The following is a 15,430-nucleotide window of genomic DNA, read 5'->3' on the forward strand; positions in this document are numbered from 1 at the left end:
ATTTGACTTCGTTTCAAGTATGAAGAAAGCGTTTTTGTTTGTTCGTTATTTTTCATTTCTAAATGATCCCTAATTACAAAGTCATTCATCTTGATGGTTTTAACGTTGTTAAGGTTGAGACGAGTAGTTTTAAACGCGTCGCTGTCTGATGCAGTCTCAACAACACCGTACCGTACGGTACTGGCGCGCGGGTAATTATATTGTAATTATTATCTTGTAATTATATAATTTGATATATTTTTTGCCATTAGGAAACGTCAATTTCCTACAAAAATACTAGATTGAATATATATGCGTGGGGGGAAAGTCGAAAGTTGTAAATTTGGTGTTATTGTACGACGAGACGTGAATGCATCGTCATTAACTGGGTTTTGGACGGTATGGTGAGTTTTATAAGAATTGCATTGCAATTGTAATTGGTTTGTCAATCAAAATAATGTTATGGGAGGAATGAGAGTTCACGAGAAAAAGTTTAATGGAATTATTTATGTAGCACGAGTCGAATGTTTAAAAGATGTACTTAAAAGATTCGACAACTAGACATTGTGTCGGCCACCTTAATAGTTTATTCACGTAAAAGCAAAAATAACATGGCGACGGACACGTTCTTTCTCTGTATCAATACAACTTTTATACACGTAAACAAACCGTTAAATGTACATTTGATCAGTGTGTTATGACAATTTGATAACACATATATTTTTTAAAAGGTCGACAGAAACACAGCAAGTGTCGCTAAAGTAAAAGTGTGATTTTATTGCTCTTGTGTGCGTGTTAGGAGTAGAAGGTGAGGACGCTTTGGTGGTTTCCTCGCACCAGCAGAAGAGGAGGAAGTTCCTTGGACAGCGTTTCCAGCCAGCACATGTAGAGGGCGCTAGAAACCACGCCCTTCCTCGCCAATGGCATCGTCCTGACCAATCACAAAGAAGCGGACACTTTTTTTGGGTATGCAAAATTGCAATTACAGTCACAATCATAATGACTGAAAAGTACTGAGATGTATAAGAATCTAAACGGATGGAATTTATCGAGATAAGAAGTTATTTTTAGTCTGTCATTTATGCTCTTTTTTTTTTTTTAGGAAAAAAAAACTTTTCCTCCGAGATATTTTTTCCTGTTAGTTTTAATAATGACAATAACAAGTCAAGTGGTGAAGATGTGTTTTCTCACATGACAATGAGCTTGGCGTCACTGGAGTGTTCCTTGAGGAGCTCGTTGAGTCGGATCTGCCGATTGCTCTGAACACAAACGCGGCCGACGTTATTGTCAAAAACGGCGCCACACATCACGCGTATTGCAAACGCGCTCGACATCACCTTGGCCTTGTAGAGCTCCAGCTCGTTGTCGGTGATCCTCCAGGGCTGCTCGGCTTTCAGACGCTCGGCCGCCTCCTGGTCCATGTCCTCCTCCTTCAACCTATACGGCTCCACCATTGCCTTGAACCACAACTTGCTATACACACACACACACGGGTTCACCTTTTGTTACTTGTGTTTCTTTTGCCGTTCAAAATGAGCGTGATATCTTGAGTGAAGATGCTGCGTGTTCATGGCAACTTACTTGTGTTTCTTGGGTTTGGTGTTGATATCTCCTAGAACGTTGATGTCGGAGAAGTCGATGCGGAACCTGCTGAGCAGCGTCGCCATCCTGTGTACAGCACACACGCACACGTTAGTGTACTTTTTTTCCTCTGAGGTATTTGAGGCACGAGTGCGTGGCTGACATGCGTCTGTCGTGGTCGATGCGGTTGATCTTTCCTCCGATGAAGACTCGAATGCGGCAGTCGGCCCATTTGCTCCGGTTGGTCAGCAGGTAGGGAAGCAGCAGTGTTAACCCTTAAACACACACACACACACACATACAACGAGACATTTTTTTTTACGTAGCACCACAGTCTAGAGTCTTTCATGCAGAACCCTTGTAAAATGTTGGTTTGCAAAATTGAAAAAGAAAATGACCTCCGTCATCAAAAAGCCACCAGACGTCGATGGTGCCTTTCCCTTGTTTCTTCTTGAACTGCTGACTGGATTCAAGGAGGCGTTGATCACTTGTACTCAGAGCAGCTTTACCATCTTCACATGCACACAAAGATAGATGGATTGACCAGTTTGATTTGTTCAGTAAACATGATTTTACTTAATCTGACTGCATAGAAATTCAATTTGTGAGTATCTGGAAAAAATATTAATCTGATTATCAGGACGTTAAGATATCATAGTGATGATAATAATAATAATAATAATGGGTCAATAACCTCTGATGATGAGCGGGCTGCTCTGGTTGCTAGCAGTCTTGGACGGACTCGAGTCTGAATCCGAGTCTTTGGTCAAAGTGACGGTCACCGGGGTGTCCTTGCTGACCGGAGGCTTGTCATTGGAACAAGACAGCTCGTCTGCAGGAAACACATAAAAAGCTCACACGCTGGACGACTCCAAACAAGCGCACACTCTGGGACTGGCGTCTGCCGTCTTTGAGAGTGTCACACGCCAGTCGGGACTGGGAACAACCGAGGATGTCCGTATGGCTCTTGAATGGGCCAGCTGGTGATATCTTTAGGATGTGCCAGTCCACATGAGATGGGCCTGAGATCGAGTGGATCGACTGTTTGCCAAGAAACGCTCTGAGATGATCTGGCCATGTCTTCTGAGATCATCAAATGATTTCTCCGTGATGATTCTGGGATTGCTTGATGACACCTGCATGAAAATCTGCCACAGCAGAGACTCTGGGACCGATTGATAACGTCGACACGGATCTCTAGCGTGAAAGAAGAGACTCTGAGATCGCTTGATGAAGGGTCTGGAAATTGGTCGGTGCTGCCGATTTGGTTAGCAACAGAGTTATGGGTGCCACTGACCTTGTCCCTGGATGTGAGAGACGTCCAATCCCTCAGGAAGCCTTAGGATCACCATACCAAACTGCAGGTCAAAGGCGTCACTGCGGGATAACGCCCATGACGCATCAGCCAAGGTGAAGAAGACAAAGACAAAAGCATTCCTTACTGGATGATGTTGATGTACGTCTCCACGTCGTTCATGTGACCCTCCATCCAGTTGTTCTTGAAGCCCAGCACCAGTGTGTTGGGTTTCAAGCGGCCCAGGCCCACTGACTGGACCAGGAGACACCGACGTCGTCACTCAATCCGTTTAATCATTCGATGACACAATGAGGAAGGCTAAGGAGCGTCGGCGTTACCTGCAGGAGGAAGTGCACGCCATGCCTGAGCGTGTCGGAGAAGACCGGAGCGTAGAAAGCTTTGATGCGCTTCTTGTTGAGCCAACGCTGACAGCGCGCATGCTCCTGAGACGCTTCTTTTGCGTTGGCACGCCGACACGCCTGCAAACCCACATGCGGACACGTGGCACTTATGAGGGCGTGACGCGACACAGAGAGCGTACGTTGAAGCGCGTACGTACGATTCTGACGTGTCCGCACACCATCAGGCCCACGTTCTTGGTGAAGGAATGGACCAGCTGCAGAAGAGCGGGCCGAGAGCTGGGATACCCGGTCAGGACCAAACACTGAGGCCTAAATGAATGTCGTGCCATCGAGCGTCAAGTCGGAGATCCGAACTAACGATTCTGTGTTGCGACCCGCTTTGAGCTCACCTGAAGTTCTTGACATGGTCCTCCACTCCAGTCAGGTTGAGACACTGCGTGAGAGCCTGGTTATAGATGAGAGCCTGAGTGGATGATCCCCAATTGACGTCTTGCGCACGTGCAGGCGGGCGTGACCAGATGGACGAGAAGAAGACATTGGTCAGAGGCTGGCAAGAGTAGATGCATGTGAGGTTTGACGCTCACCGGGCTTCTTGTAGCTGACGTAGATGTAGAGCGCCAGGACAATGAGCAGCGTGACCAGCGCTGCCCACCAGTTGATGACAAACATCACGACGCAGCACAAGATGGCGCCCATCAGGGATACCCACATGTTGTAGTACTTGAAGCTGGGACGCCACCCTGTGATGATGTAGGGCAAAACGTTGGCCTTGATACGGAACAATGCGAGCCAGCCAGTTGAGCACGTATTCAATCTAGCTGACATTGCCTAAACGTCTCAGTGTCGAAAATCGGATAAATAATCAAACGACTTTCTACTAATGAGTCAAGCTTACCTGGAGAGTTGGCCAGCGAGGCGTGGAAGACGGAGAAGTTGATTAGCGCGTAGGACGCCAGGAAGAAATTGGAGATGATTGGAGCGATGATGTTCAATTCGGCTAAGAGGAAAAGAAAATGAACCCTGCTCTTTTTTTTTTTTTTCACCGTTGTTATCAACAGCTATAGATCTCTAGCGCATGTGATGTCGGTTGCCCACCGATGAGGATAAAGGCGAGGCCGATGCAGAAGGTTAACACGTAGCCGCGCAGAGGCTCATTGTTCTTGCCGTAACCTTTGGCGAAGACTCCCAAGCCTGGGTAGATGTTGTCCTTGCAAAGAGCCTGAGCACACACACACACACACACCGTACAATTATACACATTTACTCTCTTGTTTGATTCTACTACCCCTTCAATTTGTTTTGACATAGATATGTATATATTTTTGTCATTTACATTCTTATCAGTAATCTAAGATACAATCAAAAATTCAAATGTCATTCTTGATTGGAAGCCATTTTATCCAAATTTACAGTGGCGGCTGGTAGATTTGTCCTTGTTATGGCCAAGGATATCGCAGGGGGTCCTGTCTCTGGCCTTGCACTTGGGGAGGGGGGGCATATTTTTTGGGAGGGGGCAGTGGCCCTGCAGCCCCCACCCTCTAGCTCCGCCAGTGACTCAGAATTGTTTTGCCTCCAAGACAGAAATATGTCACCCATGTGGCAGTAAAGATGAAGATAACACATTTTCAGCTCATTTCAAAGTAGTTTGCATTATATTTACAAATATTTATTTTGTTGTTTTTTTTCCAAAGTAGCAAGTGGTGGGGCGAGATGGACACTATTGGCCAAGATGCTTCAACAGTTTTTCGCTGTGTTTTTCCTACCTGGAAGACTTTTGGAGCACTGACCAGCGAGGCCAGAGCGGACGACAGGGTGGCCGAGAAAATTCCCGCCGTGATGAGAGGCCCAAAAGCCGATGCCAGACTCATTGCCTGCAAGGTAAAAATCATGTTGCTGCTACGATAACAATCAGATGGTAAGGAGACAAAACTTTGATCTTCCATCACTTGTTTTTCAGTCAGCCACAGTGAATATTCTTGAAGTTCGGACGTGACAAAGGTATATCTTCATCTATTTAGAAACGAATCTCTGAAATCACTTTACAGACACGTGTCTGAATCAAATCATTGCTCTTCATCTCAGACGACCAAACTGAAATTTTGAAATTCTGTGTGTGCGTAGGAGTCCATCAACAATGTGTCCATTCATGCAAGAAGCTTGTGACTCACAACAACAACAACAGTGACACAATTGTCCCCAAGTACGCACTTACACACACACACACACACACACACACACACACACACACACACACACACACACACACACACACACACACACACACTGATGTCTTGACGGCTTTACCTGGAAGTCATTCATGAGGCCGTACTGGCAGCCTCCCTCTTTGCAGATGGAGAAGTCGTAGCCCAGCGTGCAAGCGGCGGCATCAGTGCAGTTGATGGTGTCGCTCAGCGTGTCGTTGACGTCGCCCGTAGCGTCTCTCACCATGCACGAGCCTGAAGGATCACCGCCCAACGCGTTGCTCGGCGTATCGGCGAGAGGATGACGATGCCACTAACCTGCAGAGATGGCCACGCCCACGTAGGTCAGGCCCGTGATGAGGATGGCGAGTAGCGTTCCTTTGGGGATGGCAGACTGGGGGTCCTTCGAAAGATGGACACCACGCAAATGATTGGAAATGTATCGGGAGTCACCATCTTGTCATTAAATAGTAAAATCGTACGCTAAGATCCCCGGAGATGTTGGCTCCCGCTAGGATTCCCGTGGCTGCCGGGAAGAAGATGGCAAAGACGGAGAAGAAGGTCTCATCATCCCGGAAGTCTGGACCCAGGTTTTCCACAAATATAGCCGCTGCGGAGTTGACAACCAATTTCAGACAAGTTCAGTCCAGTCTTCAACATCGAGGGAGGAAATAACAATGGTGATCATCTCACAGAGCGTCTCGACACTTTCAAAATCGGACGGTAAAAAAACATTGATATTTGCCTGACTTTGATATCCAAAGAATCCTTTGGCCTTCTTTTCCTGGTCAGGTATGAGACTTCCGACAAAGTAATTTGCGATGGCGGCCAGCAGGATGAGCAGCAGGACAATCTGAGCCTTGGCCTCCCACTCCATCCCGGCCACCGAGATGCCCAGCAGCAGTATGACAGTCAGCGCGCCCACGATGCGAATGTCGTTCAGCTCGTCCGTCATCAAGGCGTCCACGTCCTGGAGACCGACCCGACCGAGGAAGACGGAGAAGAAGAATTGTCGCCGGCGCAACCAAAAAGGACGTCAACCTGCGGAGGCCTTCCTCACGTTGAGCATCTCCACCACTGTCTCGGCGAAGCCCACCACATACATGGCCACTGCCACTGCGTTTGCGAATGCAAAGATGAGACCGATGGAACCCCCGAACTCTGGACCCAAGCTCCTGGAGATCAGGTAGTAAGCCCCACCTAGAAACACATACTTGCCGAGTTTGGCCGATGCACCAGCAACAATTAGGGACATAATCGGTTGTCTACTTTATCGCACGATTTAACTGCGATAGTGAAGGTCCGAGGAACGCGTCACTCACCTCCTCGTACGAAGCCGTTGGTGGTGATGGCGGAGGTAGATAGACCCGTGATGGTGGTCACCACCGTGGCCATTAGGACAATGGCTACGGTCAGTCCTGCGGCAAACGTCCACGTCATTGGAGCGCGCATGCGCGTTACATGCCAAACGAGCGCAAGCGACGGTGTACCAATGCCGGCCTGTCCCACGATCCACGACATCCGGATGAAGAGCATCACGCCCCAGATGTTCAGCATGCATCGCACCTACAACCAATCGCCCATGACTCTTGAACTTTAAGGCAACTGACATGCGTCTTATTCTGCAGATGATCTCACCAGGACTCCTTTGACCCAACCAAACTTGATGGCGGCTCCTTTGGTCTCCTTGGCCGCCCGGGCCGCCCCGTCCTCGGCTGCCGACGGCTCCTCCCCGTTGGCCAGCCCGTCCTCCAGTGGGTCCTGACCAACGCCAGCAGACCGTCATCACAGGTACCAAAGTGACCACGGAACTTATGTGTGTTTGCGTGGACGTGTGTGGGCAAGGTCAGACAATATCCATCCATATATTTTTTATGACGTCAAAGGTATGATTTGCCGTGGCATTTTCTGGTGCTCACCTTGTCGAGTTGGTCGTGAAGTTCAGCCAGTGAAGGTCTGTTCATCTTCTCGCCCAGCGTAGCGTCCGAGTGGCGGTAGAAGTCGATGTTGGGCACGGCGTCTACCGTGTTATGTCCGAACGTCCTCATGTAGTACGTGTTGGAATGCGTATCCGACACTTGCGTCTGTCCGGTGCCCGTCGAGTGTAGGCTGACCGAGTCGCTTCGCGGTGCGTCGGGCTCCAGGAAAACATCCGGCGGGAGCCCGATGTCGGCGGCGCTTCCCAACGCGCCGGGGTCACCAAAGCCCACCCTGAAGCGGCCCCGCGACTCATCCTCGTGGACCAGGTCCACGTGGAAGCGGCTCTCGGCGGGCTCCGAGTTGCGTCCTGACATTCCGACAAATTAGCGAGCGGAAAAATCCCACTGCGACGCCGGCATCTACTGATGTCAGAACTGACCCTACAAATAAAGACGGAAATAAGAACAATCAAGCAATGACGTCACAAATCTACATTTTGCAAACTGCATTTTTTAAAAATTTCTCATTCAGTGCCAATCAAGTCCTACTTTGCCAGATAAAATGTCGCATCCTCAAAAGAAAAAAAAATATATATATATATACACATACATATACACACACACATACATGTATTTTTTTTCCCACCTTGCTTAAGATTCCCACGCGAGGATAGATGCGATAGATCCCAGCAAGTTCCCCGTTCAGAAATTCGTGATGAAGCTTGTCCGCTGTCAGTTTGAGTGCGACACAAGCAGAATACACTTGACTTGGCTTCAAGTGGCCTTTTGTCATCCGTGACCCCCTCCGCAAAGACCCCCACCTCGGCCTCCCCACCTCCACATGCCCGCCGACGGCCGTGGTGGCCAGCTCAATGCGAATGGAAAACAATTGAAAATTCCGTGCTCATCTGCGTTTGGCTTTCAACCAGAAAAAAACCAATTTGAATTGTCAAAATGGCCTCGAAAGAGTTCTAATATTAAAAATAAGGCAATTCTAAAAACTGTGTATTTTGAAAATGTCCTAAAATCCAAATAATATCCTCATTTTATGAATGTCCTATTAAAAGACAGATTTTCAAAAAGTTAATTTTATAAAACATGTACTAAAGCCATTATTGTTATCAGCTAAAATGAAGATAGTGTATTTCTTAAAAAACAAAACTAATTTCAATCATAAAAATAATAAAAAGTCCAAAAATACAACACATTTATGATTTTTTTAATTTACAAATGTCTACCAAAAAATACTCATAAAAATAATATATATATTGTTTTAATGTGTATGAGAATATATCTTTCAATGTTCCGCCTATATTATGACTCTGCGGGTCACATGCTGTGCCGTCACTGTCAAGTGCTCTATTGTTTGTCGTCCATCACCCCAGCCCAGCCCAGCCTCCCTCATTCCCTTTACTGCGACATCCCAGATGAGCATGAATGCACCAAATGAAAGATGTCAGTGTTCAAATCACACTTTATCGCACTTTGCTATCTTGCTCATGTGCATTTGAGCTTCTCTCTTGTTTTCTTTATGAAGCAACCTTGCTTGCTGGACATTAGCATACCAACAGTTAGCATACACACAAAAGGCCTTTAAAATTGGATCAATGTTTTGTTGAAGCTAAAGTTGAATATGATCATTAAAGATTACATTTGTACAAACCAAATAACATTCAATCTACATCTTGAGTTGTACATGAGACATCTGTAACATAGACAACTAATTGTTCTGCCAGTGACGTTTTCCTTGTGTGTGCGAGCGTGCTTGCATTAGCATGAGAACAACAACTGCTTTCTCCCAAGTGGTCAAGCAGAATCACACACACACACGACATCATCTTCAATTTTTCTCGGTTAACCTGGATTATTTCTTTTTGCAGCACTGTAGTTATGTAAGTGGCTAGCATGCCAGGAGGTTCTGGGTCCAAATCTCCTGTGTGAGGACCTGACAGTCTGAAATTGTCCAGATGTGTGACAGTGAATGGTTTTTTTTTTGCTACAGATGCTTTACCATTGCCTGGTGACCGTTAGCTTGTGACCAATCAAGTTTTCTTTGTGTGTGTGTCCTAACATTAGCTGGTGACCCACTTTTGAATGAGGACAAATGCTCTAGAATGGTCCTCAATAATCCTGATTCAGACCCAGGTGTACCCCGGGGTTCGGAAGCAGGGCTCCATTGATTTATTATGAATTGCCCCTGAGTGAAGCCCCCAGATTGGACTAAATGTGGGTGGAGCTAAAGGACGGCCATTTTGGCTGCCATTTTGCATAAACGGCGTGTCGTACATCCACGGAAGCGAAAATGGAGGCGTTGACGTTGGTTCTGAGTGGATTGGATTCAAAGGTTGTGGTAGAAAAAATTTACCCATGTAGAAATGAGTGGAATGGGGGTGCAGTACCACTCAGGGTTAGGGTTTTTGACTAATTGTATGACATCATGGTGAAAAGATCTGAAAATGACATCAGCAATAGGAAGACTCACTCAAGACATCACTCAATCCTTTTAAGTGACATATGACAAGCACATTGCACGATTCATTCATTTTAAAACAAATTATACTGGTCTCTTAATCTTTCCAGTGCTGTACATATTTTTATAGTATTACATTATGTAGATATTTACAGAGTTAAAAAATTATCAGACGGCTTCATCCAAAAGTCTTTGAAGATTCTTCTGCACCTGAAACACAACAAGACACAAGCTTTTACACCCATATGCCATTGTAGCTTTACATGCTAGTCCAGCTAGTCCAAAGTACAGTACAGCATGCTAATTGAGCTGGCTGCTAGTTTGTCTATTCTAAACTATCAACTAATCAACCTGTTGCATCTTGTAAAAATGTTAAAAATGTTAGTCCTTTAATTATAAAACAAAATCCTAATGTGGCTAGCTTCGAGCTGCTTGTCCTTCAAATATGAAACAAAATGCTAATGTGGCTAGTCCATCTTCTCTGCACTGCCAATATGCTTCAGTAGCTAGTTACTAGCCATCTATTTTAAACCACCAACCGACTATTGTAGCTAGCTTCTAGCTGACGTTGAATAGTTTATGTTGACCAGCGGATCAACTATCTATAAAATATTCATGAGCGTGAGCTGGTGTTTGGTTTCACTTTGTCGTCATTAGTTGCCAATTGTGTTCAATCGGTCTCAAAGTCATATCACATTGTGGGTGAAAGCTGATTGGTTGGTTCCAAGTTCAGACCTTCTCCAACTTCTTGAGGTTGAGGCTCAGAAGTTCAGAGAAAAGTTCCCTGTTGACATCATCGCTATTTTGCAGGAAGTCGCTGCAGGAAAGGAAAAAAAAATACCATCAATATGCTAATATGCGAGATGCAAATTCTTCTAATACCAGCAATATGATAACGTGGCTTATACAGCAGATATTTAAAAAAAAAAATCATGAAATAGACCAGTGCTGGGAAATCAATGGGTGCATTGAGACGTTTTCATCATGCTAAAGCTAGCTGGCCGCTAATCATGTGAACTCACTCCGGTTGAGCCAATTCCGTGACAGGGCCGAGTGTCGCCAGTCGATGCTCCAAGGAAAGCATCTTGACGGTCAGGAAGCACGATGACAGCATCAAAATGCATACTCTACGCACACACGCACACACACATGCATGACTGTGTGTCAGAATGTTGTATAGTTTTTGGGAGTGAAACACACACACACACAGATACTCACAAAAAGAGGTAAACACACAGGAGAGTGTTGAGGGAGATCGTTTGTCCACTTCTGGCATCCTCTCGCTTCACTTCCAAACCATGCTGCTTGCTTTCCTGCTTGGGAATCTTGGAAAGTTTGGAATGAAGAAGGTTCTTTACTTGGTGCTGATGTTCAGGAAGTGGAGAGACATCACTGCACTTCAATGCTTCCAGGAAGGGAGGAACGGGAAAGTCTGCAAGGTGCAAGAAGAGATGGGAATCATGGAGGGAAATCCAGCCAGAAGGATTTTCTGACGGGAATTGTTTCTCAGTAGGGAATCATATCGGATGAAAGAGTAGTTTGAGAAGAACTGTGATGGAATCATGGCAGGATTGCTGTTGGGATGTGAATCTGATTGAAATATGATTAGAAGCGTGACAAGACTTTCCCGTGGAATTTTGATGGCATTATAATAAGATTATTGACAGGAATTCTGCTGGGAATTGTATGATTATGGGATGTTGTGGTTTGTGGATTGGCCAAGATACCTGCCACTTTGTCGTCATCTGGCGTCTGGGAATCGGAAGTGCTGCTTTCCTCCGTGTCTTGCCTACGCTGCCGCAGCGTTCCGTTCAGGTCGGCAAAGTCAGCGTGGAAACTCTGACGGATATGAAGCCTGGTCAAACGGGAAGGCTTGCGTGTGAGTTGTTTTTGTGTGTGCGTGTGCTGCTGACCAGTGGGAAACGCTGCGTGCGAGGCGATGTCCGACCTCGGAAGGTGATTTGGGGTGAAGACGGAATGGGGCTGTTGCACGGACTCTTCTCCTTTATCAGCACACATTAGCAATGAATTGGAGTCTCACCCACGTTTGTCTGCTGACTTGTGCCTTTAAGGGGTGTGGCCTTGTGAGTGCCATCAGGAGTGACCACTCCCACTCAGGTTGGCATCTTTACGAGTATTTTTTTTTTCCATTTAATATTTGCTTCAGAATTTTCTCATCATGAACTGAATCATTGCAATTGATTTTGTCTTTGGGTCATTTAGCCAAACCTAATGGCTAGCTCGCTAGCTAACATAAGCGCAGGAGATCCATTTCACAATCCATTAAGCAACTCAATTAGCCACTTCTCGATGTTGATGAATCTCATTTTCCATCAAAGGCACTTCATCTCAATTAGCAACTTCATTTCCAGCAGACGCCTCACGCGTTCCGACTACAGCGGAAGCGTTGACGATTTCTCGGTAGAGGACGATTGGTTAGCATCAATATCACGACTTGGAAAACTCACCTCCAAGTGAAGACAGACGGACATGAGGAACTTGTAGGTGTTGTCGCGGGCCAGGAAGGACACAAAGAGATACTGTAAAGAAGATGAAGTCACAGTTTGTCCGACACGGAACGTCGGTGATGGTGATTTGCTCCGCCTTACTCTATCGTTTGCTGTGGCAATCACCACAGCGTTGGGCACCAGGAGGGCCGTCTTGGTCTTCTTGACGTGGGTGACCGAGATGACCGGGATGGCGATCTGGCCAAAGTGATAGATGACAAGACGACATTTTGAAACAAGGTGACCCAAGAATCTCAAAAACAACAGTATGAACCGTGTTAGATTTTTTTCAGTTCTCAGCAGCAATGGAATTTTTGAACCTTGGTGTCTTTCCCAAAGACTTTGGAGTGGAAGCAGATCCAGTGGTCGGAGACGAACATGCGACCCTGGTACAAGATGTCCTTCTGTAGCGCGCACGTGTAACCTGAAGACGGAACGACAACACAATTTGTTCCGTAATTCTGCCAGCTTGACATTCGCCAATGGAAACAAACGCAAAGTTGAACTGACTTTGCCCGAGTTGCTCGTCTTTGCTGATCTCCTTGAAGATTTTATGGTATTGACAGTTGCCCTTGGACAGCTGCAAGACAACAAATTGTGCAATCCTATTCAAGCGCGCGCGGTAGCTCGACCGTCGAAGGGAACAAAAAGGAGTTTGAACGTTTGTAATTCAAGTTGTCTTTGCGACCTGACTGTAGTGAGATTTCTTCCTCTCCAGCTTGGAGTGCAGCTCGTTTTTCACGGGAGTCAGTTCAGACGCGTCAAACGTCTTGGACCTAGCACACACACACACACACGCAACAGTATGTATTCTGTTTGTTTTGTTTTTTGCTCAATGTAGTTGTTTACCTGACCAGCGGCGATGTATTCCGATGTTGTCGGTTGGAATTTTGTTGTTGTTGAAGCTGATGTTGATTTATTTGTTGGTGTTCGGTCTCGCAGCTCTGCAGATGTTCATCGAGTATCGGTGGGCTTCTTTGACGCGCCTCGGATGACATGTCAAACTTTGGACTGAACAAAGCACATTGTCATCTACTTCACTTTTTTTTTTTTTTATTGAAACCAAGCTTCTGAAACAATGTTCTACAAACAATACTCGGTAAAGATGGAGATGATGCTCTGACCTGCCAATCGGGTGGTTGTCTTTGTTGAGGTCACGTATGTACGTTCCTGCGCCGGTTCCGCTGCTGTCGTCTTCCTCCAGCGGCCTGCCGGTGTCAGTCATGTCTTGGACAAGAGTGGCCCCCAAAACTCAACGCCACACGCACTCCTTCACCTGCTTGCTGGCTTGCCACCCTCCCCCGCCCAATCACGCCACTGAACGTTTGTGTATGTGTGTGTGTTTGTTTGGAGGGAGGGGGGTATTTGTTTGGGGTCAACCTTCGACCCAATTGCGTGTTTGGCATGGCGGCTACTTTTGACGAAATAGAGGATCAAAATAATTTTTCAAACCGCTACTCAGGAGAGCCAGCAGGAGGTCATATGATCCCACGTGTGTGTGTGTGTGTGTGTGTGTGTGTGTGTGTGTGTGTGTGTGTGTGTGTGTGTGTGTGTGTGTGTGTGTGTGTGTGTGTGTGTGTGTGTGTGTGTGTGTGTGTGTGTGTGTGTGTGTGTGTGTGTGTGTGTGTGTGTGTGTGTGTGTGCATCATACGATCCCACGACAGGCGAGTGAGGTGTCATATGATGCCGCCATAGGTGTGTGTGTGTGCTGTGTGTGTATATGCACTTTTTTTGTTTGTCTTTGTTTGCTTATTGAACATATCAACAACAAGTAACAGGAAACATTCCAATAGGAAATCACAAATTTACAAGCAAAGAAAACATTAGCGGTTATCGTTCAGCACACTTTACACATCCTTAAAAGTGCTGTGGTGAAAATTGGACCGACCCAGGAAGTTTTGCCAAAAAACAACCCGATTTCTTGGGTTGTTTTGTACAAAAGAAATTGAGTCAAATTGACCCAACAGTCTAGTTTGGTCCAGTTTTTAAGCCAAATTGGAAGGCAGCATTTTTATGGGTATGTGTTTGTTCAAAAGGAAGCAGTAGTAGTATCACTGAGCTTTAACAAGCTATTTACTATTTTGAACCGGTCTTAACTTCTATTGACACTTTTCTTATCGTTAAAAATAGATTTAGAATGATGCCTGCCCTCCCAAAAAATGTAGTTAGAAGTTGATCATCATTAACAGACATGTTGTAAAACCCGCCTCCAACAACATACACACACGCACACACTACAGTTATTTGTTTGTGTGTCAAAGTCCAGAGTGAAATGTTTGTCAGAGTCAAAAGTCAACACGCCACCATTTTCCCAGACAAACAAAGAAAGACGCTCCAGTGTTTTCCACTCCAGTCCTCTAGGTGGTGCTAAAAGCAAAAGAAAGTCTTTTTTTCTGTACGTCTTCTGGATTTGGTAAATTACTGCCCCACAGAGTTGCCAAATCCAGGTCCAGATAGTAAAAAAAAAAAAAAAAAACACACTACAAACTGTGGAGGGTTTTTAACTTTCTGGACTTGGATTTGCCACCAATGACATTTACTTGACTGCACAAAGTAACTTACTCAATGACTGACTAACAAACTGAAGAACCAATTTTGGAACAGGACAATGTAACGTACAAGAATAACGGAATGGCTGACGAAAGAACCCAACCAACATACAAATTTAGTTAGTAACTGAATGAATAATTATACCATATAAACTAATAACTTACTATTAAACCAAGCAAATAGTTATGTAACTCACCGACAAACTTACTACCCAAGTGAATGTTTGTTATGTTTAATGTTGATGTGATGAAAAGGTCAACATGTACATCATCATTCTCTTCCTGTCCCACTTGTCTTATCAGCAGTCAGTTAGTCATTGACAGCTACACAAAAACACTTCAGCTAGTTTTAAAGTTTTAAAGCTAGTTTTACATTTTGGACTACTACTGTGTTGGACGATGAGATGATTTGCACATAGTTTTGTCGTATAAAATTTGTTAGTTTTTACTTAGTTTTGTCATTATATAAATATGCTTTTCTTTATCATATTTTTCCTCTTTATATTGATGTGATTTGATAATGTAGCTAATTAAGTGACCTGTAGTTTTATTTTATTGTAGCCAA

General features: G+C 45.3%; 3 protein-coding genes across 15 annotated transcripts in view; 1 reads left to right on the plus strand and 2 right to left on the minus strand.

Moving 5' to 3' along the window:
- znf608 (zinc finger protein 608) overlaps positions 1-15,430 on the plus strand; it is a 29,319-nt gene that overhangs the window by 3,250 nt on the left and 10,639 nt on the right. For 6 of the 13 annotated variants that reach the window (XM_085909181.1, XM_085909186.1, XM_085909188.1 and 3 more), the window contains 8 exons: positions 779-945; positions 1,596-1,670; positions 4,911-5,097; positions 5,177-5,217; positions 5,341-5,419; positions 5,555-6,143; positions 6,213-6,606; positions 7,049-7,211. The gene's annotated coding sequence lies outside the window, so the exon portion shown is untranslated. Of the gene's footprint in view, positions 1-56; positions 192-778; positions 946-1,595; positions 1,813-4,910; positions 5,098-5,176; positions 5,218-5,340; positions 5,420-5,554; positions 6,144-6,212; positions 6,607-7,048; positions 7,212-15,430 lie in introns of those variants that run through there. The other 7 variants (XM_085909180.1, XM_085909184.1, XM_085909179.1 and 4 more) reach the window with 7 other exon arrangements.
- Positions 597-7,714, minus strand: slc12a2l (solute carrier family 12 member 2-like). Its single transcript, XM_085909368.1, has 25 exons — positions 7,340-7,714; positions 7,059-7,181; positions 6,911-6,986; positions 6,743-6,838; positions 6,481-6,620; positions 6,171-6,390; positions 5,903-6,030; positions 5,739-5,823; positions 5,524-5,675; positions 4,983-5,090; positions 4,315-4,438; positions 4,115-4,216; positions 3,804-3,959; positions 3,609-3,708; positions 3,417-3,528; positions 3,196-3,336; positions 3,003-3,109; positions 2,858-2,937; positions 2,255-2,392; positions 1,959-2,072; positions 1,724-1,835; positions 1,561-1,647; positions 1,317-1,452; positions 1,171-1,238; positions 597-910 (listed from the first exon to the last, which is right to left on the minus strand). The coding sequence occupies exons 1-25, from the start codon at positions 7,712-7,714 to the stop codon at positions 775-777; spliced, it is 3,216 nt and encodes a 1,071-aa protein (XP_085765494.1). The 3' UTR covers positions 597-774.
- Positions 9,826-13,767, minus strand: gramd2b (GRAM domain containing 2B). The gene is made up of 13 exons (XM_085909289.1): positions 13,441-13,767; positions 13,166-13,327; positions 13,005-13,092; positions 12,827-12,896; positions 12,637-12,740; positions 12,419-12,514; positions 12,278-12,349; positions 11,723-11,812; positions 11,537-11,648; positions 11,028-11,241; positions 10,832-10,936; positions 10,545-10,626; positions 9,826-10,019 (listed from the first exon to the last, which is right to left on the minus strand). Exons 1-13 carry the CDS (start codon positions 13,539-13,541, stop codon positions 9,978-9,980), a joined length of 1,338 nt encoding a protein of 445 aa, XP_085765415.1. The 5' UTR covers positions 13,542-13,767; the 3' UTR covers positions 9,826-9,977.

This window comes from Syngnathus leptorhynchus, chromosome 4 (genome assembly GCF_054491065.1).
Source record: "Syngnathus leptorhynchus isolate UIUO chromosome 4, UIUO_Slep, whole genome shotgun sequence".
Lineage (NCBI taxonomy): Eukaryota > Metazoa > Chordata > Actinopteri > Syngnathiformes > Syngnathidae > Syngnathus > Syngnathus leptorhynchus.